General features: G+C 42.0%; 1 protein-coding gene across 2 annotated transcripts in view; it reads left to right on the top strand.

Moving 5' to 3' along the window:
- The window catches only part of slc44a1b (solute carrier family 44 member 1b), a 28,948-nt gene extending 16,152 nt beyond the window's left edge, over positions 1 to 12,796 (top strand). The window contains exons 14-16 of one of the 2 annotated variants that reach the window (XM_041990498.1): positions 7,727 to 7,963; positions 9,724 to 9,822; positions 12,592 to 12,796. In XM_041990498.1, the coding sequence (XP_041846432.1) occupies positions 7,727 to 7,963; positions 9,724 to 9,822; positions 12,592 to 12,615 (360 nt within the window). In that variant the 3' untranslated portion in view covers positions 12,616 to 12,796. Of the gene's footprint in view, positions 1 to 7,726; positions 7,964 to 9,723; positions 11,510 to 12,591 lie in introns of those variants that run through there. The other variant, XM_041990497.1, reaches the window with a different exon arrangement.
- The last annotated feature ends 9,733 nt before the right edge of the window (positions 12,797 to 22,529 follow it).

Below are 22,529 nucleotides of genomic sequence, written 5' to 3'. Positions count from 1 at the left end.
ACATGCTTTTTCCACGTTATTTTATCACCAATAATGATGCCCAAGAGCTTTATTTCATACACTTAATTGCTATGTCGTTTACTTTGCTCCACCCATTGGATTGCTAATTGTAGTTCCTCCTGCATGGTCTTACTGAGCTCATTAATAGGAGATGCAGATGAATATATTTGAATTGTTAGCAAACATCACACATTTGTAAAAATGCTTTATAACAGTGGTCCAAGCAACTTCCCTGTGGCACTCCACATGGAAAATCAGAATAGTATCCATTAAAAACACAGTTTGTGTCCTGCTGGTTGGATAATTCTCAATCCAGAACAGGGCAGACTCTTCAAATCCATAACGTGCCAGTTTTTTCAGTATTAAATGATGATTGATAATATTAAATGCAGCTGAAAAGTCTAACATAACTGCCCCAGTTATTTTCTTATCTGCTATTTCTCTAAACCAGTCATCAGTCACAAAAGTGAGAGCTGTAGCTGTGGAGTGCCCTTCTCTGTAGGCATGCTGGTAATCTGTGAGTAAATTATTTGTGATAAAATAATATTGAATTCGTTTATAACTTTATTCTCCATTATTTTACTAAACAGAGGTATTAAGCTTATTGGGCAATTGTTTAGACCAGACAACGGTGGTTTCTTGTTTTTGGGTGTGATTTTAGCTGTGTTACATTTTTGTGAACATACATAGCAAACTACGCTTTGGTTATTTACATGACAAACCACAGGGGTAAAAAGTTTGCAATCAAGATTTTCCACACCAGGTGGTTTGATTTTGCAAGATTTAATTCTATTCTCAGTCTGTCTTATAGTTATACTTTTAAATTTACCAATTTTATGATCTATAATTATATTTTCTATCATTGAATGAGATATATTATTATTTATATTAAGCATTGTTTTTGTTATTTTATCTACTTTGTTTATAAAATAATTATTAAGATAATTAGCTATATCTTTAGGTTTGGTCATAAATTTTCCATCTTCTTGATAGTAGCTGGCTGTTGCAGAGCCTGGGCCTGGCCTGGTGGTAGTTGGCTACTGCTACAGGACCTGGGGAGATCAGATTATTCTTGAGATTATTTTTGTATTTAGTTTATACATCAAGATTCTCTTTAGAAGAGGTAGTAGTTAAGGTCATTTGTGACCTATAGTATTAAATAGGAATATGAAGTTAGCTGCTGATGTTACAGCTTTTAGCTGTTGATATTAGAGCTGTTTCTGCAGATGTTTTGAACTGTTAGCTGGGATGTTAAAACTGCTCGCCACCAATGTTAGAACTGTTAATAGCTTATGTCAGAGCTGTTAACAGCTTATGTTAGAGCTGTTAGCAGCGTATGTCAGAACTGTTAGCTGCTGATGGTCAATTTGCTGCTCTTAGACCTGTTAGTTGCTGATATTAGAGCTTTTAGTGGTTGATGTTAGAGCTGTTAGTGGCTGATGTTAGAACTGTTACCCGCTGGTATTTGAGCTGATAGTTACTGATGTTAGAGCTGTTAGTTGCTGAGGTTAGAGCTGTTAGTTGCTGAGGATAAAGCTGTTAGTGGCTGATTTTGGAGCTGTTAGTGGCTGATGTTTGAGCTGTTTGTTGTTGATGTTTGAGCTGTTTGTTGTTGATGTTAGGGCTGTTAGTTACTGATGTTAGAGCTTTTACCCGCTGGTATTTGAGCTGTTAGTTACTGATTTTAGAGCTGTTAGCGGCTGATGTTGATGATGAAGCAGCCAGCTACTATCAAGAAGATGGAAAATTTATTACCAAACCTAAAGATATAGCTAATTATCTTAATAATTATCTTATAAACAAAGTAGATAAAATAAGAAAAACAATGCTTAATATAAATAATATATCTCATTCAATGATAGAAAATATAATTATAGATCATAAAATCGGTAAATTTAAAAGTATAACTATAAGACAGACTGAGAATAGAATTAAATCTTGCAAAATCAAACCACCTGGTGTGGAAAATCTTGAACAGCTGTCAGCTGCTGATGTTAGAGCTGTTAGCTGCTGATGTTTGAGCTGTCAGCTGCTGATGTTTGAGACGTTAGCTGCTGATGTTTGAGCTGTTACCTGCTGATGTTTGAGCTGTTAGCTGCTGATGTTTGAGACGTTAGCTGCTGATGTTAGAGCTGTTAGTTGCTGATGTTAGAGCTGTTAGCTGATGATGTTTGAGACGTTAGCTGCTGATGTTAGAGCTGTTAGCTGCTGATGTTAGAGCTGTTAGTTGCTGATGTTAGAGCTGTTAGCTGATGATGTTTGAGACGTTAGCTGCTGATGTTAGAGCTGTTAGCTGATGATGTTTGAGACGTTAGCTGCTGATGTTAGAGCTGTTAGTTACTGATGTTAGAGCTGTTAGCTGATGATGTTTGAGACGTTAGCTGCTGATGTTAGAGCTGTTAGCTGCTGATGTTAGAGCTGTTAGCTGCTGATGTTAGAGCTGTTAGTTGCTGATGTTAGAGCTGTTAGCTGATGATGTTAGAGCTGGTAGCTGCTGATGTTAGAGCTGTTAGTTGCTGATGTTAGAGCTGTTAGTTGCTGATGTTAGAGCTGGTAGCTGCTGATGTTAGAGCTGGTAGCTGCTGATGTTAGAGCTGTTAGCTGATGATGTTTGAGACGTTAGCTGCTGATGTTAGAGCTGTTAGTTGCTGATGTTAGAGCTGTTAGCTGATGATGTTTGAGACGTTAGCTGCTGATGTTAGAGCTGTTAGCTGCTGATGTTAGAGCTGTTAGCTGCTGATGTTTCAGCTGTTAGCTGCTGATGTTTGAGCTTAGTTGCTGATGTTTGAGCTGTTAGCTGCTGATGTTTGAGACGTTAGCTGCTGATGTTAGAGCTGTTAGCTGCTGATGTTTGAGACGTTAGCTGCTGATGTTTGAGCTGTTACCTGCTGATGTTTGAGACGTTAGCTGCTGATGTTTGAGCTCTTAGTTGCTGATGTTTGAGACGTTAGCTGCTGATGTGAGAGCTGTTAGCTGCTGATGTTTGAGACGTTAGCTGCTGATGTTAGAGCTGTTAGTTGCTGATGTTTGAGACGTTAGCTGCTGATGTTTGAGCTCTTAGTTGCTGATGTTTGAGACGTTAGCTGCTGATGTTAGAGCTGTTAGCTGCTGATGTTTGAGACGTTAGCTGCTGATGTTAGAGCTGTTAGTTGCTGATGTTAGAGCTGTTAGCTGCTGATGTTTGAGACGTTAGCTGCTGATGTTAGAGCTGTTAGCTGCTGATGTTAGAGCTGTTAGCTGCTGATGTTAGAGCTGTTAGCTGATGATGTTTGAGACGTTAGCTGCTGATGTTAGAGCTGTTAGCTGCTGATGTTGGAGCTGTTAGTTGCTGATGTTAGAGGTGTTAGCTGATGATGTTTGAGACGTTAGCTGCTGATGTTAGAGCTGTTAGCTGCTGATGTTAGAGCTGTTAGCTGCTGATGTTAGAGCTGTTAGCTGCTGATGTTAGAGCTGTTAGTTACTGATGTTAGAGCTGTTAGCTGATGATGTTTGAGACGTTAGCTGCTGATGTTAGAGCTGTTAGCTGCTGATGTTAGAGCTGTTAGCTGCTGATGTTAGAGCTGTTAGTTGCTGATGTTAGAGCTGTTAGCTGATGATGTTTGAGACGTTAGCTGCTGATGTTTGAGCTGTTACCTGCTGATGTTAGAGCTGTTAGTTGCTGATGTTAGAGCTGGTAGCTGCTGATGTTAGAGCTGGTAGCTGCTGATGTTAGAGCTGTTAGCTGATGATGTTTGAGACGTTAGCTGCTGATGTTAGAGACGTTAGCTGCTGATGTTAGAGCTGTTAGTTGCTGATGTTAGAGCTGTTAGCTGATGATGTTTGAGACGTTAGCTGCTGATGTTAGAGCTGTTAGCTGCTGATGTTAGAGCTGTTAGCTGCTGATGTTTCAGCTGTTAGCTGCTGATGTTTGAGCTCTTAGTTGCTGATGTTTGAGCTGTTAGCTGCTGATGTTTGAGACGTTAGCTGCTGATGTTAGAGCTGTTAGCTGCTGATGTTTGAGACGTTAGCTGCTGATGTTTGAGCTGTTACCTGCTGATGTTTGAGACGTTAGCTGCTGATGTTTGAGCTCTTAGTTGCTGATGTTTGAGACGTTAGCTGCTGATGTGAGAGCTGTTAGCTGCTGATGTTTGAGACGTTAGCTGCTGATGTTAGAGCTGTTAGTTGCTGATGTTTGAGACGTTAGCTGCTGATGTTTGAGCTCTTAGTTGCTGATGTTTGAGACGTTAGCTGCTGATGTTAGAGCTGTTAGCTGCTGATGTTTGAGACGTTAGCTGCTGATGTTAGAGCTGTTAGCTGCTGATGTTTGAGACGTTAGCTGCTGATGTTAGAGCTGTTAGCTGCTGAGGATAAAGCTGTTAGTGGCTGATTTTGGAGCTGTTAGTGGCTGATGTTATAGCTTTTAGCTGTTGATATTAGAGCTGTTTCTGCAGATGTTTTGAACTGTTAGCTGGGATGTTAAAACTGCTCGCCACCAATGTTAGAACTGTTAATAGCTTATGTCAGAGCTGTTAACAGCTTATGTTAGAGCTGTTAGCAGCGTATGTCAGAACTGTTAGCTGCTGATGGTCAATTTGCTGCTCTTAGACCTGTTAGTTGCTGATATTAGAGCTTTTAGTGGTTGATGTTAGAGCTGTTAGTGGCTGATGTTAGAACTGTTACCCGCTGGTATTTGAGCTGTTAGTTACTGATGTTAGAGCTTTTAGTTGTTGTTGTTAGTGCTGTTAGTGGTTGATGTTAGAGCTGGTAGCTGTTGATGTTAGAGCTGTTACCCGCTGGTATTTGAGCTGATAGTTACTGATGTTAGAGCTGTTAGTTGCTGAGGTTAGAGCTGTTAGTTGCTGAGGATAAAGGTGTTAGTGGCTGATTTTGGAGCTGTTAGTGGCTGATGTTTGAGCTGTTTGTTGTTGATGTTTGAGCTGTTTGTTGTTGATGTTAGGGCTGTTAGTTACTGATGTTAGAGCTTTTACCCGCTGGTATTTGAGCTGTTAGTTACTGATTTTAGAGCTGTTAGTGGCTGATGTATGAGCTGTTAGCGGCTGATGTTGATGATGAAGCAGCCAGCTACTATCAAGAAGATGGAAAATTTATTACCAAACCTAAAGATATAGCTAATTATCTTAATAATTATCTTATAAACAAAGTAGATAAAATAAGAAAAACAATGCTTAATATAAATAATATATCTCATTCAATGATAGAAAATATAATTATAGATCATAAAATCGGTAAATTTAAAAGTATAACTATAAGACAGACTGAGAATAGAATTAAATCTTGCAAAATCAAACCACCTGGTGTGGAAAATCTTGAACAGCTGTCAGCTGCTGATGTTAGAGCTGTTAGCTGCTGATGTTTGAGCTGTCAGCTGCTGATGTTTGAGACGTTAGCTGCTGATGTTTGAGCTGTTACCTGCTGATGTTTGAGCTGTTAGCTGCTGATGTTTGAGCTCTTAGTTGCTGATGTTTGACCTGTCAGCTGCTGATGTTTGAGACGTTAGCTGCTGATGTTTGAGACGTTAGCTGCTGATGTTTGAGCTGTTAGTTGCTGATGTTTGAGACGTTAGCTGCTGATGTTAGAGCTGTTAGCTGCTGATGTTTGAGACGTTAGCTGCTGATTTTAGAGCTGTTAGCTGCTGATGTTTGAGACGTTAGCTGCTGATGTTTGACCTGTCAGCTGCTGATGTTTGAGACGTTAGCTGCTGATGTTTCAGACGTTAGCTGCTGATGTTTGAGCTGTTAGTTGCTGATGTTTGAGACGTTAGCTGCTGATGTTAGAGCTGTTAGCTGCTGATGTTTGAGACGTTAGCTGCTGATTTTAGAGCTGTTAGCTGCTGATGTTAGAGCTGTTAGCTGCTGATGTTAGAGCTGTTAGCTGATGATGTTAGAGCTGTTAGCTGATAATGTTTGAGACGTTAGCTGCTGATGTTAGAGCTGTTAGCTGCTGATGTTAGAGCTGTTAGTTGCTGATGTTAGAGCTGTTAGCTGATGATGTTTGAGACGTTAGCTGCTGATGTTTGAGCTGTTAGCTGATGATGTTTGAGACGTTAGCTGCTGATGTTAGAGACGTTAGCTGCTGATGTTAGAGCTGTTAGTTGCTGATGTTAGAGCTGTTAGCTGCTGATGTTAGAGCTGTTAGCTGATGATGTTTGAGACGTTAGCTGCTGATGTTAGAGCTGTTAGCTGCTGATGTTAGAGCTGTTAGCTGCTAATGTTTCAGCTGTTAGCTGCTGATGTTTGAGCTCTTAGTTGCTGATGTTTGAGCTGTTAGCTGCTGATGTTAGAGCTGTTAGCTGCTGATGTTAGAGCTGTTAGTTGCTGATGTTAGAGCTGTTAGCTGCTGATGTTTGAGACGTTAGCTGCTGATGTTAGAGCTGTTAGCTGCTGATGTTAGAGCTGTTAGCTGCTGATGTTAGAGCTGTTAGCTGCTGATGTTAGAGCTGTTAGCTGATGATGTTTGAGACGTTAGCTGCTGATGTTAGAGCTGTTAGCTGCTGATGTTGGAGCTGTTAGTTGCTGATGTTAGAGGTGTTAGCTGCTGATGTTAGAGCTGTTAGCTGCTGATGTTAGAGCTGTTAGCTGATGATGTTTGAGACGTTAGCTGCTGATGTTAGAGCTGTTAGCTGCTGATGTTTGAGACTTTAGCTGCTGATGTTTGAGCTGTTAGCTGCTGATGTTTGAGACGTTAGCTGCTGATGTTAGAGCTGTTAGCTGCTGATGTTTGAGACGTTAGCTGCTGATGTTAGAGCTGTTAGCTGCTGATGTTTGAGACGTTAGCTGCTGATGTTTGAGCTGTTAGCTGCTGATGTTTGAGCTGTTAGCTGCTGATGTTTGAGACGTTAGCTGCTGATGTTTGAGCTGTTAGCTGCTGATGTTTGAGACGTTAGCTGCTTATGTTAGAGCTGTTAGCTGCTGATGTTAGAGCTGTTAGCTGCTGATGTTAGAGGTGTTAGCTGCTGATGTTAGAGCTTTTAGTTGCTGATGTTAGAGCTGTTAGCTGATGATGTTTGAGACGTTAGTTGCTGATTTTAGAGCTGTTAGCTGATGATGTTTGAGACGTTAGCTGCTGATGTTAGAGCTGTTAGCTGCTGATGTTAGAGCTGTGAGCTGCTGATGTTAGAGCTGTTAGTTGCTGATGTTAGAGCTGTTAGCTGATGATGTTTGAGACGTTAGCTGCTGATGTTAGAGACGCTAGCTGCTGATGTTAGAGCTGTTAGTTGCTGATGTTAGAGCTGTTAGCTGATGATGTTTGAGCTGTTACCTGCTGATGTTTGAGACGTTAGCTGCTGATGTTTGAGACGTTAGCTGCTGATGTTAGAGCTGTTAGCTGCTGATGTTTGAGACGTTAGCTGCTGATGTTTGAGACGTTAGCTGCTGATGTTAGAGCTGTTAGCTGCTGATGTTTGAGCTGTTAGTTGCTGATGTTTGAGAGGTTAGCTGCTGATGTTAGAGCTGTTAGCTGCTGATGTTAGAGCTGTTAGCTGCTGATGTTAGAGCTGTTAGCTGCTGATGTTTGAGCTGTTAGTTGCTGATGTTAGAGCTGTTAGCTGCTGATGTTAGAGCTGTTAGCTGCTGATGTTTGAGACGTTAGCTGCTGATGTTAGAGCTGTTAGTTGCTGATGTTAGAGCTGTTAGTTGCTGATGGTCTGTTTGTGGGATCAATGTACTGTTTGTGTAGAACCTGAATGTCACAGTGTAATCTCTGTGTTTTTGTCATCACGTCTTCTCAGATCCTCATTGTGACATCGACGGCGTTTGCCGGCGTCCTCCTCCTAAACTACCAGCGGGATTACGCCGAGTGGCTGCTGCCGCTCGTCATCGTGTGTCTCTTCTCCTTCCTGGTGGCTCACTGCTTCCTGTCCATCTTTGAGATCGTGGTGGACGTCCTTTTCCTGTGCTTCGCCATTGACACCAAGTACAACGATGGTACTCTGGGGAAAGAGTTCTTCATGGACAAAGCTCTGATGGTAAGCTGATATTAGACGCCTCGTCTTCATGTCTCTGACAGCACGACAGGTAGTGGGGGTTACCACAGAAATCCAGGTTCCAGGATCTCTCTCCATTGTGGTCAGGGTTCTGATCCTAAGTGGGTCAGGGTTTTTAGAAGAGAAAAGACGTCCTTTCTGGATGTTTGATCATCAAGGAACATCGGGGTTCCTGGGGATCTCTGCAGCAGCCTCCGAGCTGCGCTGACTCATTACAAATACGTCAGCAATCCAGTTAATCTGATGAGCGGATAAAGCTGAGCAGCAGGACAGAAACTCTTTATGCCCTTTTGGTTTGTTCTGTTTGTTTACTTTAGTAAACAAAGATTAGTAAACAAAGAACTGACAGTTATGTAGAGAAAAGTGCTCCAATCACCAGAGTTTAAATCATGAAACAAAAAATTACATTTATTGATCATAAAACTAGGATGGAACATTAATGAAAATCCCACTGTACTGCAGAACAGAGGAGAACAGAGACTAACAGCAGCAGCGAAATTGTGCTCTGAATGACTGACGGCGAGAACCAGATGAGTTCTTATTCAGTTCCAGCAACGAGCCTCAGTGTCTGCTTCACTATGTTCAGGTTCATATAAGGGAAACCAAATACTGGCAAGAGATCTTCTGATGACCTGGAACCAGAAAATATCTGCAATCGATTCAGAGATCAATAAGTCATCTTCTCTTTAGTGCAGGGGTCTGTAACCTTTACAATCTAAAGAGCCATTTTTCCCTCAGCCAGCTAAATAAAATAACCTTTTTTGTGACCTTTTGAAAAAAGACTAAGTATAATTTTTTCTAATTTTTAGAAAAAAATATTTTTTAAATAATTTTTCTAACATACTAGAAGAAATGTTATTTCTATTTTTAGGTTTTAAAATAAAGAAAAACAAAAAACTTTTGTTAGGTTTAAGAGGATAGACAGACTTTCTTCTGGAAAATGCTAAAATAAATAAAAAGATATTACTGGTATTTCAAGTTGTGGAAATTCGATGCAATTATTCCATTAAAAAAAAGTAAAATTGCTAAAAGCCTGCATTTGTGATCATATCTACATTTATCTGAGTTTATTTCAGTCTTTATTTCAGACTCACAATTTGGTTATTAAAATTACAAAGAAAAAGAGAGGGAAACACACACACACTCTACCCGCAACATTTAATTTTCTCCCAGAAAAAGAGGGGAAAGCTTCCTTCCTGCCCTCTTTCGTCCTCACAATCATAACAACAAACGTCTTAGTGTTAAATCTTATATCAGATTGCTGACCATAATCTAATATATTAGAGACCATAATGTAAAAACATTAGTTAGCTCTTTAGCATTTTTAGCCATGTATTAAGAGCCATTGTTGAAGGTCCAAAGAGCCACTTGCAGGTTGCAGATCCCTGATTTAGAGGCTCGTCATTGATTTGGTCATTCCAATAAGAACCGCCTGAACCAAAACCAGATGTGTTTAAGCTACTGTCAAGTTCTATCAGGTTCTGTCAGGTTGAACCAGGCTCTGTCATGTTCCAGGTTCAGTAACGTTCCCTCAGGTTCCAGGTTGAGTCAGGTTCTGAGGTTAGAGTGGCTGGTTTTGTATGTTTTTTTCTGGAACTGTCATGTTTCTGATCTTAGTGTCATTTCTGCATCTGATGTTCCATTTTTTTCCCCAACCGGTTTGTTGTTACCACGCCTCTCAGTGATTTTGCCACACCCTCATCATGTGACCACACCCCCTCACCTGACCCGTCTCTGTGCAGGAGTTTGTGGAAAGCAGCCGGCGACTGGAACGTGCGGCGGAACGTGGGCGGAGCCGTGTGAAGGAGGTGGCATCGGAGGGGGCGGAGATGAAGCCCATGGTGAGTGAATGCAGTGCTGGAGGGGGCGTGGCCAGGCGGAAAAGTTCATCACAAAATGCAGGGGCGGGGGCAGGGCCACACTGGGGTGAGGGTGGGGAATGGGAGGAGCTTCAGGAGTTCCAGGTGTACTACCTTCTGGTGGGAGTGCTGGTGGACTGGGTGCTGACGGAGCAGAGCGACTTCGTCTTGTGCCTTAGTGAGGATGTCGTCCTCTTCCTCTGCATCTACCTGCCCACCTCCACCCTCTTCCTTTTTGTCAGCCTGCTGCACACGCCAAGCCCCGCCCCCTTTGCCAAGTCAGCTGATAACTCAGCCGCCATCGCCACCGTGTGCTAACACATGCTAACTGATGCATGCTAACAGACGTTCAATCCTGAACATGCTGGTTGGATGAACTTTGATGCATGTTAACCAGACTCCTCATCCTCATCATCCTCATCATCATCATCCCTGCTGTTCTTTGGACCTAAAATCACTGACTTTGTGTTTATATCAATATATATATATTTTTTTTACTTTTTGTATATTTTTTTATGGAGAATATTTTTATAAAGTGCTGAATTTGTGCAGCTCCGTGTGAGTCTTTCTGTTCGCCTCGTTCTGTCACCATGGTGCTTTAAAGAGAAGGAGAACTCGGCAGATGACACCCAGCAGAGGTGGTGTCAGACTGAGGCAACTACACCGGCCAGGGCCACAGAAAAGAAAAAAAACACTTAGGGTTAGTTCTGATCAGAGTGAGAACAGCATCATCTCCTCAGTGATGAAGGTTTCTAAACTCCCTGCTGTGATTCTGGTCCAAACACAAACTCAGACACTGAGCAGATCTGAACAGAAGTCTGCACTGATGGAAACACTTCAGCTTGTTCATGTATGTTAGATTGAGCCGGAGAACCTAAACAGAACCCACACATGCGCAGGGAGAACATGCAGCTGAGGTCATCACAGAGGTGACGTAGAGACCACCACACCACCCTGCTGATCTGTTGTCTGCTGGTCCGTCCTGCTCCGTTACCCATCCAGATGTTTGTCATGTCCCGGTCTGAGCAGCCTGAGAGGAGTTTAGAACTGCAAGTTAAAAACTGAATCATTTTAGATCTGTTTCAGATTTCTGAATACTCACATAGAGCTGTCTCCACCACGGGGTCTGCGTTCTTCTGGTGAGAATGCAGCTTAAAGGAAAAATGTTCCATCATTTTTCTGGCGGTGAAAGAACGTGCAGAAAGCAGATCTAAGACTTGTCATCTGTTTCTAACTGCATGTTAAAATAAAAAGAGAGAACTGTGCAGGACCTAACCCTGACCTCTGTGATTGGACTGGTTTGATATTTGTTTATTCACATGTGTTAGTGTGTAGAACCGATGAGTGTTTCACCTGCAGCAGATGGCGATCAGAACGTGCGCAGCTTGAAAAGTTTCCACATTTTTCCGGTCAGGTGAGCTGAAGCTAAAAGCTCGTTGAAACGTGGACGTGAGAGGAGCAAATTTGTCAAATGTTCAGTTTCTGTGAGATCTGTAATGTAGATTATACTATTCTACAGTCATTTAGCAGACGCTGTTATCCAAAACCACTTACATCTCAGAGGAAGAACAACACAAGCAAGAATTCTAACAGGAGGGACGTCACCATTAGGTGGTAGTCAGACTGCTGGGAGTCCAGGTGGACCAGGTGCTGTCAGGTAGTGCTGGAGGCAATGCTTGCTTATTTATTTATATATATGTATGTATGTATGTATATATATATATATATATATATATATATATATATATATATATATATATATATATATATATATATATATATAAAGTCCTTTGGTTAAATACAGATGAAACTACAAGATTAAACTTCAGACGGTTACCTGAACCGGGTCAGAGAACACACCGTGGGTCATGGTTCTGCGCGGTCCTGTTGCTGCAGCGAAATGACTGATGCAGAATAAAAATCCACAACAACAGCTGTGAAATTTCAAGGTTTGAGTCGGTGAAGGTTAAAAAGTTCTGTGTTTTTATTTTCATCTTAGCTGTCAGGGAAAGTTCTGGTTCTGCAAACTGAGCGTGCTCAGACCGCTTACCGCTGCAGGAAGGACAGAAGAACTTACAGCCAGAATAAGCCGATCAGTTCAGACCCGTTTACACTCATTTTGACCAAATCACACCAGTTCAGATATCCTCAGATCATTTCAGACCAGCTCAGAGTAGCTCAGACCAGAGACCAGTTCAGACACCCTCAGACAAGTTGAGACCAGCCCAAACCAGCTTAGAGTACCTTAGACCACTTCAGACCAGCTCAGACCTGTCTAAACCAGTTCAGACCAGGACTGTCATACCTAAAGTGTCCATCTCAGAGGTCAGTCGAGATGTGGTTTGATGTTTGGAGTCAGACGAGAGGATTGAGCTGCAGCAATTTTTTCACCTGACAGAACAGCCCAGCATCCTTCTGGATGAGGTCTCACAGACAGCTGTCTCTGAGGTTTCAGCTTCAAACATTTATCAGATAAACAAGAACTAAGAGGCGGGGGCGTTAAAGCAGGTAGAACTGTATTTCTGTGTTGGGTCCAGGTCCTCAGGGGCCTGATGTCTGATGAAACCCCTGAAGCAACATGAAATAAATCGGAAATGAATAAAATCCTTTTTTGATGTCAGACTTCTGAAATCCAAACAGCCTGCTCAGGCTCCGCCTCCTGATGTCACAATTACCCATGATGCTCGGCTCTCATCCTCAGTTCCTGTTGCTTGTTGGTTGTGTTAACCATGTGAACGTTTCCCGTTTCAGGCTCCAGGGACGAGTTCAGCTTGACCAAAATCAGCCGCTGGGACTTCTTAAAGAGACATTCCAAATGTTTATTTTTACCAACGTGTAACATGTTTACTATGGTTTCACTCCAGGGAAAACGATATTTTAATAAACTGTACAAACGTAACAATGTAACGAAGCACTTTAACGAAGCGCTGCAGATTTTAAACCGGCTGATGCATTTTTTCGTAGTGATGTCTTTTTTATAAAACTCACCCAACTCATCGCTCACCGCCCGGTTACCGACGGCGATCACACTCTTTTTCTTCACCTTTCTGTTCTGGAGGCAACACTGGCTCCTCACCTGGACTCCATCAAAGGGGGCGGGACCTGTGGATAGATGGATCAGCAGCCATGAGGCACCACACCTGACTGATAGATGAGATCTGTACCGTCAGAGGGCGGAGCCTCTGCTGCAGGGCTGGTGTCCTGGAAACAGAATTGGATGGTCACTGGAACAGAACAGAAATCTGATTGGCCGTTGGCTCAGTGATGTATTGTTGGCCTCCATCAGCTGGAAGGTGAGGGTCATGTGACCAGAAGTGGAGATAGTTGATTGATTTACTTCCTCTACACAAGAAAACAAGTTAGAAAAGCCATCAGAGATCAGCCAATGGAAGACAGTCTGCCAGTCACATGATGGTCATGATCCATTGATCCTCTCATGGTGGGATGTCTGTGACTTGTATGATGACCTGTAACAATAACTGACTTATCCACAAACGATCACGAGGATCCAACTTCCTGTCTGGAGTCAGATGTGGGAGGAGCTTTCTGGTGTGGGAGGGGCTTCCTGGTGTGGGAGGAGCTTCCTGCTGCAGAGAAGGCTGAGTTCAGACAGTCAGCAATAACACAAACTGCATCACGTTACCATAACGACAAGTCTTCCTGCTTCAGCGTGTCAAACATTGACTTGACTGATGAGTCGGCTGGCGGACGAGCCAACGAGAACAGGTGGGAAGAGGTGGAGATTTCCTCCATCATGTCATTTCCTTCCAGCTAAACAACCTTCAGTGGACTGGTTTGCTGAATGCAGCTCCTCCTCTGTTGCCCTTCCAACTGCCCAGTGTGTTGCCTTGTTGCCCCTCTGGTTGACGAGTATGTGAGGCTGAATCCAAGCGTCCCCCCTCCAGACTGTACCTCCCTCTCAGCTGTGTAGAGAAAATTAGATTTTGTGGTCTGTAGCATCTTCTGAACTGAACAAAGTGTCTCATAACGTCCTGAAATCTCTTTCAGAAGTATGTTCACCTTCGACCTGCACACCAAAACCACTACGACCTTTAACACTGAGCTGACCTGCGGGTGGGAACCAGCTGACTGGTTGAGCCTCACTGATGCAAACACAGCTCCCCAAAGCTGAACAGAAATCCTGGGTTTTGATCTGGACCAGCATCCAAATTTAATCCCTCTCAGCTTGGCCACGGTCCATCTGTGGTAAAGATCTGTCCAGAGCATTTGAAATAGTCACAGCAGAACCTTCACGGTGGAGGAGATGAAGACTCGTTTCATCTAGGAATGTCACAATTACTTGATTTCACAATTATTCACAGCATGAAATGTCACGATTAACTAATTGTAAGATTCATCGCTTTCCACAAAGGATTGAAACATGTCGGCAAATCAGTGCAACTCACACATGGACAGAAAACAAAGCTGCACAATACCACGCTAAGACGGAGCCTTCAGCTGGTCTCCTGCATCCGTTACGTTCTGTGTGATTTGGTCCGTCAACGGCAGCAAACGGAGCAGGACCGCTGGAGACTGCTGGGCAGTGTGACTGACACAAGGAACAAAGGAGAGGCTGCGATGTCTTTACTCCGCTGCCTTTTTTATGTTGTTTTCTGAGGATGAACATTATCACAGTCTCCTCTGTTGCCGTTTGCTGCTGTCTGAACTAACATTAGAACTTAGACATGAACTCCTCACTGCCATCTAGTGGAAGTGTGGGCTAACAACCATGCCGACAAAAAGGACGCTCATGCTGGGCTCACACCGAACGGTTTTCACGGTTGCAGACTAAAAACGGACGTCTTTAGGAAATCTTAGGAGTTTTGCTGGAGTCACAGCGCTCCCGTCATCTCCATCGTTAGGTGTGAGCTGGTAATCTGGCTGTTTAACGTCAATCTTTCTCCAGCCTTGGATCTGCGACAATTTCTAACATGTTAGATATTATCGCAAGTTGCAGTGACGAAACACGATCAACAACCAATAGATGAGCTCTAAAAAGCAGAAACAGGAATCCCGACATTCAGACCACTGGCAAAAAAGGACGGTGGGGGGGGGGGGACAAGAAGCGGTGATGAAACGTCGTCGGTGGAGCGTCCAGAAAGAGGAGCGGATGTTATTAGAAGTAAACGTCTGCTGTGGATCATTTATGTGTTACAGTATAATGATCTAACAAATAAGAGAATAAAAACTCGTTCATCCTCCAGATTCTGATGAGTCGGTGTAACACCTGGTGGAGATGAAGAGCCACACTTAATAATGATGATGTGTAATTCCCTCCTGGAGGGAAACTCTCCCCTTGTTTGCTTTACTGTGTGCAGATCAGCCCTGTTCCATATCAACTGTCCAACATGTCACAAAAATGCTAAAAGAATCAAGTTGCAGTCTTGTAATTTGTGACCCTATAGATTCACAGTCTTTGTCAAATCTCAGTCTGAGACTTAAAACTCTAAACACTGGTCTTTAGATGTGAGCTGCTAGTCTTTCAGAGTCTTGTACAAATCTTTTTAAAGTCTTCTGGTGTAAACCCAGCCTTAGCAAGATGAGGACAGTGACGTTTGAAATGGATGTACATGTTTATGTACGTAAAAGGAGCATAAATGGGCCTTTAGAGTGAGAAGTTATTCCTTCCTTATGTCGTCCATGTTCCATTTCTTTGGTTTTAAAAAATAACAAAGACGCCGGCCTATTAAAAAGCATTTTGCTTTTTAAGTCATTCTACATCAAAAAGTTGCAGTAGAAGGAGGAAATATGTTAAATATGTTTTACCAGCTGCAGAATGACCACCCTGCTCAGTACGTTGAAGTAAATGTAAAAGCTCCACGTGCTTGACATGAAACATTTAACACATTACAGCAAAATGCAAAAAACATTGAAAAAGGAGAATTACAAAGAAAGAACTAAAATAAAAAAACTAAATCTGTCCGTCACGTCAAAAATCTCTCTCACCACAAACCTCCCAACCAGGTCTCGTTACCGCGACTCCTAGTTCTGTAAATGTATATAACAAACCCAGTAAGTTTCCCAGTAGCTGTGTTTCAACCTAACAATGAAATGAATTACCGTCATTCACAGTTTTGTACGAGTTGGCTTCACCGACGGTTATGTTACACGGACGAGAGAAAAACTCACCTCTTGATGGCTAGTTTCGCTGGTCACCATCAACTCGATGTGAGGGTCTTGTTTTGTAGTGAGTGTGCAACAGTCTGTTGAAGAAATTGTATTTAATTACAGATAAATGGTCTGGTTTCTTTATGTTCACAGTTCCAGTATTTGTTTCATACTGTACCAACTTTATTTATAAAGCACTTTCCCACAATGACAGCTGAAACAAAGGGCTGTGAATCAGTAATAAAGTCCTACAATAAAAACCTTAACATCTAAGATAAATTTAAAAGTGGACCTGTCTAACAGCAGCTCTTCTGCTACCTGAATCCGTCCTGGGTTTCTAAATTCTCTCCTTAGGTTTGAAATAAGTGTTCAAACCATTTATATAATGTCATTTTAAGAAGTTTTCCAGGTCCAGGTGGAGGTCATGTAGCCTATTCCGCCTCTTTCCTCTGAGAGAAATCCAGAGTTAATATGTAGGATTTATTTATTCTTTACACAGCGGAGGCCATTTAGTTGGAATGAGACTTAATAAATTAAACTTTTACACCTGTAAGGAGTGTTCATGTGGTTTTACACATTTGTAGTGATGGGAAATTAATTGCAGAATAATCAGATTATTTCTCTGACAATAACCGTAGAAAATCTGTAATTGTGACATCTCAACGTGCAGCTTGCAGAGCTGCACGTCCCTGATTGGCTGCATCTGGAGACAGGTCCGGCCCGTCATAACCGGATGAATCTATGGGGTTCTGGGCAGAAAGTTCCTGAGAATTTTATCCAAAAATATCCAGAGATGGGAGAAACAGCTCCACCCTTATCAACCAGTCAGCACATCCTCACAGCAGAAGAGCTTCAGATGAAACCTGGTCAAGCTCTAAGATCTGGTCCCAGGCCTGGTGTCATCTCCATGGAAACATCAGCTGTGGTCTCAGCAGGTGGGGGTTCAGTCTGGAGGACGACGTCTGTGGACTCAGTCTGAAGGGGTCGAGTGTCGGCCTGTTAATCAGTTTAGAGGGGTACGCCTGCAGCTGATTCATCAGGCTGCAGCTTTCCCATCATGCACCTCCATCTGTTCAAAAGATGAGACTTTGAACCACAGTAGCTGGTTCTGGTTCTGGTTCTGGTTCGGATCATGACACCAAACATTTACAGCATGTTTAACAGCAGCTGAGCGGCGAGTCTGCGCATGTCGACTAATTGCACTAAAGATGGAGTTGATCCAACACTGGCGTCAGTTAACATAGCTGTGAAGTATTTAGACAAACTGTGTTTGTAGCGCAGATATTAACACACACACACACACACACACACACATATTTATTCATGTTCAGACTTCACAAGAGTTAATCCTGCTTCTCAGACATGTTTAGTTTGGATCATGTGACCCTCGTCGCTGGGGATTGGCCTCCTGACTGAAGAGTTTCATTCCAGCATCAGCAGGACGTGGTCACCATCGCCACCATTTTCAGTTTTACTTACATTAACGTTTGAGTTTATATGATCTAAACCGGACGAGTTGTATCTCTACCGAGACCTCATCAGCTTTAGATTAAAACAAGTGAAAATGAAGGATTAAAATGAGACTTTGATGCTGATTCAGATTAAATTTAATGTAAAAACATGTTTTTACAAATTCTCTAAATATGTTGAAATTTCCTGAAAAAACAAATAATGCTTATTTAATGTGAAGCTGGTGGTCCAGATAAAGGGAGAAACCCTTTTTTACTATTATTTAATTTTTTTAAAACCCATTCTGGTTTCTGTCTATCCTGAATTCACTTCATGGCTGTTCTGATGAAGTCTGTTCTAACATCAGTTAAGAAATACACAGCCCGTCCAAAAAATAATAATAAATAAAAAGAGGCACCACCTGGATTTAACAGAGTAAACTGGCAAGAGCCTCCTGATGGATAATTACTGCATGGATGCCGCAGCAAGTTATTTAACCCCCACTGAGCAGCTTTTCATTTCTTAACCATGTGGAAAGACACGTCTTGTGGAAAAGATGTTAGTCTGTTTAGGAAGCGTAAGATCATCGGCATCAAGCAGAGGAAACATCTCAGGAGAAGCAGAAACTACTAGAACTGGGTTCAGAACTTTCTAAAGCATCATTAAAACTGGAAGGATGGAGGGAACCATTGTCTTCCAGGAAGAAATGCGGTCAGAAAAATATCCTTAATAGTGAAAGTTAGAACATTTCCACATGAACAATGTGAAGGAACTCAAGGAACTGAACAGCTGTGGAGCCAGAAGAAAACCACTAACTAGTGAGGCTAACCAGGGAAAAGGCTTCAGGTTGCTAGGGAGCATAAAGACTGGACTCTGGAGCCATGGAAGAAGGTCATATGGTCTGATGAGTCCAGGTCTACCCTGGTCCAGAGTGATGGAGCATCAGGGTAAGAAGAAAGGAGGATGAAGGGATGCAGCATCATGTCTAGTGCTGCTGTACAAGCCTGTGGGGGCAGTCTATGGTCTAGAGTTGCTACAGTTGGTCAGGTCTAGCTTCAGATCTAGGGTCAGCAACATTACTTGTCCAAATAATGAGGTCAGCTGGTACCTGAATATCCTATATGAGCAGGTTATTCCATCTTCCCTGATGGCTCGGTACAGGATTCATGGGGCTCAGACTGTGAAAGAGTGGTTCAGGGAACAGGAGACATCATGTTCACACATGGATCCAGACCTGAATCCCATGGAGGATCTTTGCAATGAAGGCTGTGTGCAGCGGTCGGACGCTCCATCATCAATACAAGATCTTGGTGAAAAATGAATGCAACACCGGATGGAAATAAATCTGGTGACGTTGCAGAAGCTTCTAGAAACAATGACACAGCGAATGCTGCTGTAATCAGAGCTTCATTAGTGTGACTTTTTTTTTGTTGTTTGGACGGGTCGTGTATGATCTTCCATTTATCTAACATCCGACCGTTTGAACATTCTGGTTCTGATCTATGATGAAAGCTCAGTCCGTATTCTCTGTTCTTCCATCACCAAGCAGATGGAAGGGTAATTCAGAATGTTCCTGATTGTGAAGGATTTAAGAATTCAAACCTTTTATATATGTATGTATGTATAGAGAGGGAAACTGTAGTAAAGGATCGTGTCCTGTGTCTGAGTCTAACATCATACACATTTCAGCACAGTGAGGAGAAAATATCGTTCATAAACTTCCTGAGAATCATTGGAATGAAAAACTTCAGTCACCATCCAACCAATCAGAATGCAGAGCAGAGGCTCCACCCACTGAAAGGTGACGGGTGAGCTGAGGGTTCGAGGTGCTCCAGTCTGAAGGTTTCTGATTGATGTGTTGATCAGCGGTGAGTCAGCAGATCTGAGGCCAGCAGACATGCGTCTCACTGGATCATTCAGGTGTGTGTGTGTGTCTGTGTGTGTGTGTGTGTGTGAACTAATAAAACTAATCAATCACATCAACAGTTTCATTCCTTGTGATGTGAAGCTTGGAGACTGAACAGAAGTGAGACGTCTGGTTTTGCTGGAGGGTTAGATCATGTGAACTGGAGCGTCTCGGACTCTTCGTCACGGTTCCAGTTTTTTAAATCGCTCCGTGGGGCCCTGATCCAATCAGATGAAGGGCCGCCGCCTTAGAGAAGCTGATCCAGAACAAGTTGCATGTTCATGTTTTGCAGCGTGGTCTTTGTACGGTGTGAATAATCTGCTGTTAGATCCACAGGACTACAAGCCTGATAGACGTGTGTGGGACAGACTTTAGGCTGAGAGTTTACCTGTCAGGTGTAACACTAATGTTTAGCTTTTCTCTGCGATAACAAGTCGTTTGTAACATTGAAGAACTTTTTTTTGTTCTCAGTTGATTTTTTTTTATAAATTATCATTTCTTATGTATATTTGTTTTGTAAGAAAAATAATAAAATGCAACATTTGAATCTGTTCTGGTCTTCGTTCACTTTGACATAATAAATCATAAACATCAGAGAGGACCCCTCTACATCAGAACACAGGTGTGGTCCAGCTGGAGGGGGACAGACAGGAGACAACAACAAACAAAGGAGGCTTTGAGCTCAGTTCTAAAGTTTTTTTTGGTTAATGAAGAGGACACCAGCAGAGTGTAGGAGGAGCAGTCCGGACCCATGTTCCAGACTGCTCCACCTGCTGGTCATCACTGGAATTACACACCTGGTTTCCGTCTCAGAGGCTCCCATGATTCAATCAATAAATAAACGAATAAAGAAGAATATGAAGACCCAATCCAAAACCTCTGGATTGTCCTCTGGTGGTTGACTAGTATCCAGAAGTTTTGTTTGGAGATGAAGAAGAACAGTAACACAGAAGAATTTATTTGAGCTGAACAAACAGAATGTCCATGATGTAACATCACGATTCCTGTTTACAACCGCCACGTGGTGAGGTAAGCACATTACTGCAACAACACCACAAGTGGGTAGAGTAGCCAAAATGGTACCCAGGTCAGAGAGCTTTACTTCAAAACATTACTCAAGTAGAAGTAAAAAGTACTCATCCAAAAAACTACTCAAGTACTGAGTAGCTGATTGATTGTGAAATCTAATTTATGTTTTATGTAAACAGACACCTTATCAAAACCGTATCGATAAGGTGTTTATACTATATATTCTATATATATATATATATATATATATATATATATAGTAATTTTAGCAGCTTAAAGACTGACCAATGAGAATATTAAACAAACTGTACTTATAGAGCGTTTTATTCATCCACCATCATGGATGGATAATGGATGGATAGATGATGGATGGATGGATGATGGATAGATGATGGATGGATGATGGATAGATGATGGATGGATGGATGATGGATAGATGATGGATAGATGATAGATGGATGATGGATGGATGATGGATGGATGGATGATGGATAGATGATGGATGGATGATGGATGCATAGATGGATGGATAGATGATGGATAGATGATGGATAGATGATGGATGGATGGATGATGGATAGATGATGGATAGATGATAGATGGATGATGGATGGATGATGGATGGATGGATGATGGATAGATGATGGATGGATGATAGATGGATGATGGATAGATGATGGATAGATGATGAATGGATGGATGATGGATGGATAGATGATGGATGAATGATGGATAGATGATGGATGGATGATGGATAGATGATGGATAGATGATGGATAGATGATGAATGGATGGATGATGGATGGATAGATGATGGATGGATGGATGATGGATAGATGATGGGTGGATGATAGATGGATGATGGATAGATGATGGATAGATGATAGATAGATGATGGATAGATGATGGATAGATGATGGATGGATGATGGATGGATGGATGATGGATAGATGATGGATGGATGATGGATAGATGATGGATAGATGATAGATGGATGATGGATAGATGATGGATAGATGATGGATAGATGATGGATGGATGATGGATGGATGGATGATGGATAGATGATGGATAGATGATGAATGGATGGATGATGGATGGATAGATGATGGATGAATGATGGATAGATGATGGATGGATGATGGATAGATGATGGATAGATGATGGATAGATGATGAATGGATGGATGATGGATGGATAGATGATGGATGGATGGATGATGGATAGATGATGGGTGGATGATAGATGGATGATGGATAGATGATGGATAGATGATGAATGGATGGATGATGGATGGATAGATGATGGATGAATGATGGATAGATGATGGATGGATGATGGATAGATGATGAATGGATGGATGATGGATAGATGATGGGTGGATGATAGATGGATGATGGATAGATGATGGATAGATGATAGATGGATGATGGATAGATGATGGATAGATGATGAATGGATGGATGATGGATAGATGATGGGTGGATGATAGATGGATGATGGATAGATGATGGATAGATGATGGATAGATGATAGATGGATGATGGATAGATGATGGATAGATGATGAATGGATGGATGATGGATGGATAGATGATGGATGGATGGATGATGGATAGATGATGGGTGGATGATAGATGGATGATGGATAGATGATGGATGAATGATGGATAGATGATGGATGGATGATGGATAGATGATGGATAGATGATGGATGGATAGATGATGGATAGATGATGGATGGATGATGGATGAATGATGGATGGATGATGGATAGATGATGGGTGGATGATAGATGGATGATGGATAGATGATGGATGAATGATGGATAGATGATGGATGGATGATGGATGGATAGATGATGGATAGATGATGGATGGATAATGGATGGACAGATGATGGATGGATGATGGATGAATGATGGATAGATGATGGATGGATGATGGATGGATAGATGATGGATAGATGATGGATAGATGATGAATGGATGGATGATGGATGATGGATGAATGATGGATGGATGATGGATAGATGATGGGTGGATGATAGATGGATGATGGATAGATGATGGATGAATGATGGATAGATGATGGATGGATGATGGATAGATGATGGATAGATGATGGATGGATAGATGATGGATAGATGATGGATGGATGATGGATGAATGATGGATGGATGATGGATAGATGATGGGT

This window comes from Melanotaenia boesemani, chromosome 7 (assembly GCF_017639745.1).
Source record: "Melanotaenia boesemani isolate fMelBoe1 chromosome 7, fMelBoe1.pri, whole genome shotgun sequence".
Lineage (NCBI taxonomy): Eukaryota > Metazoa > Chordata > Actinopteri > Atheriniformes > Melanotaeniidae > Melanotaenia > Melanotaenia boesemani.
The sequence above is the reverse complement of the archived record's forward strand: the minus strand, read 5'-3'. Positions and strand labels throughout refer to the sequence as shown.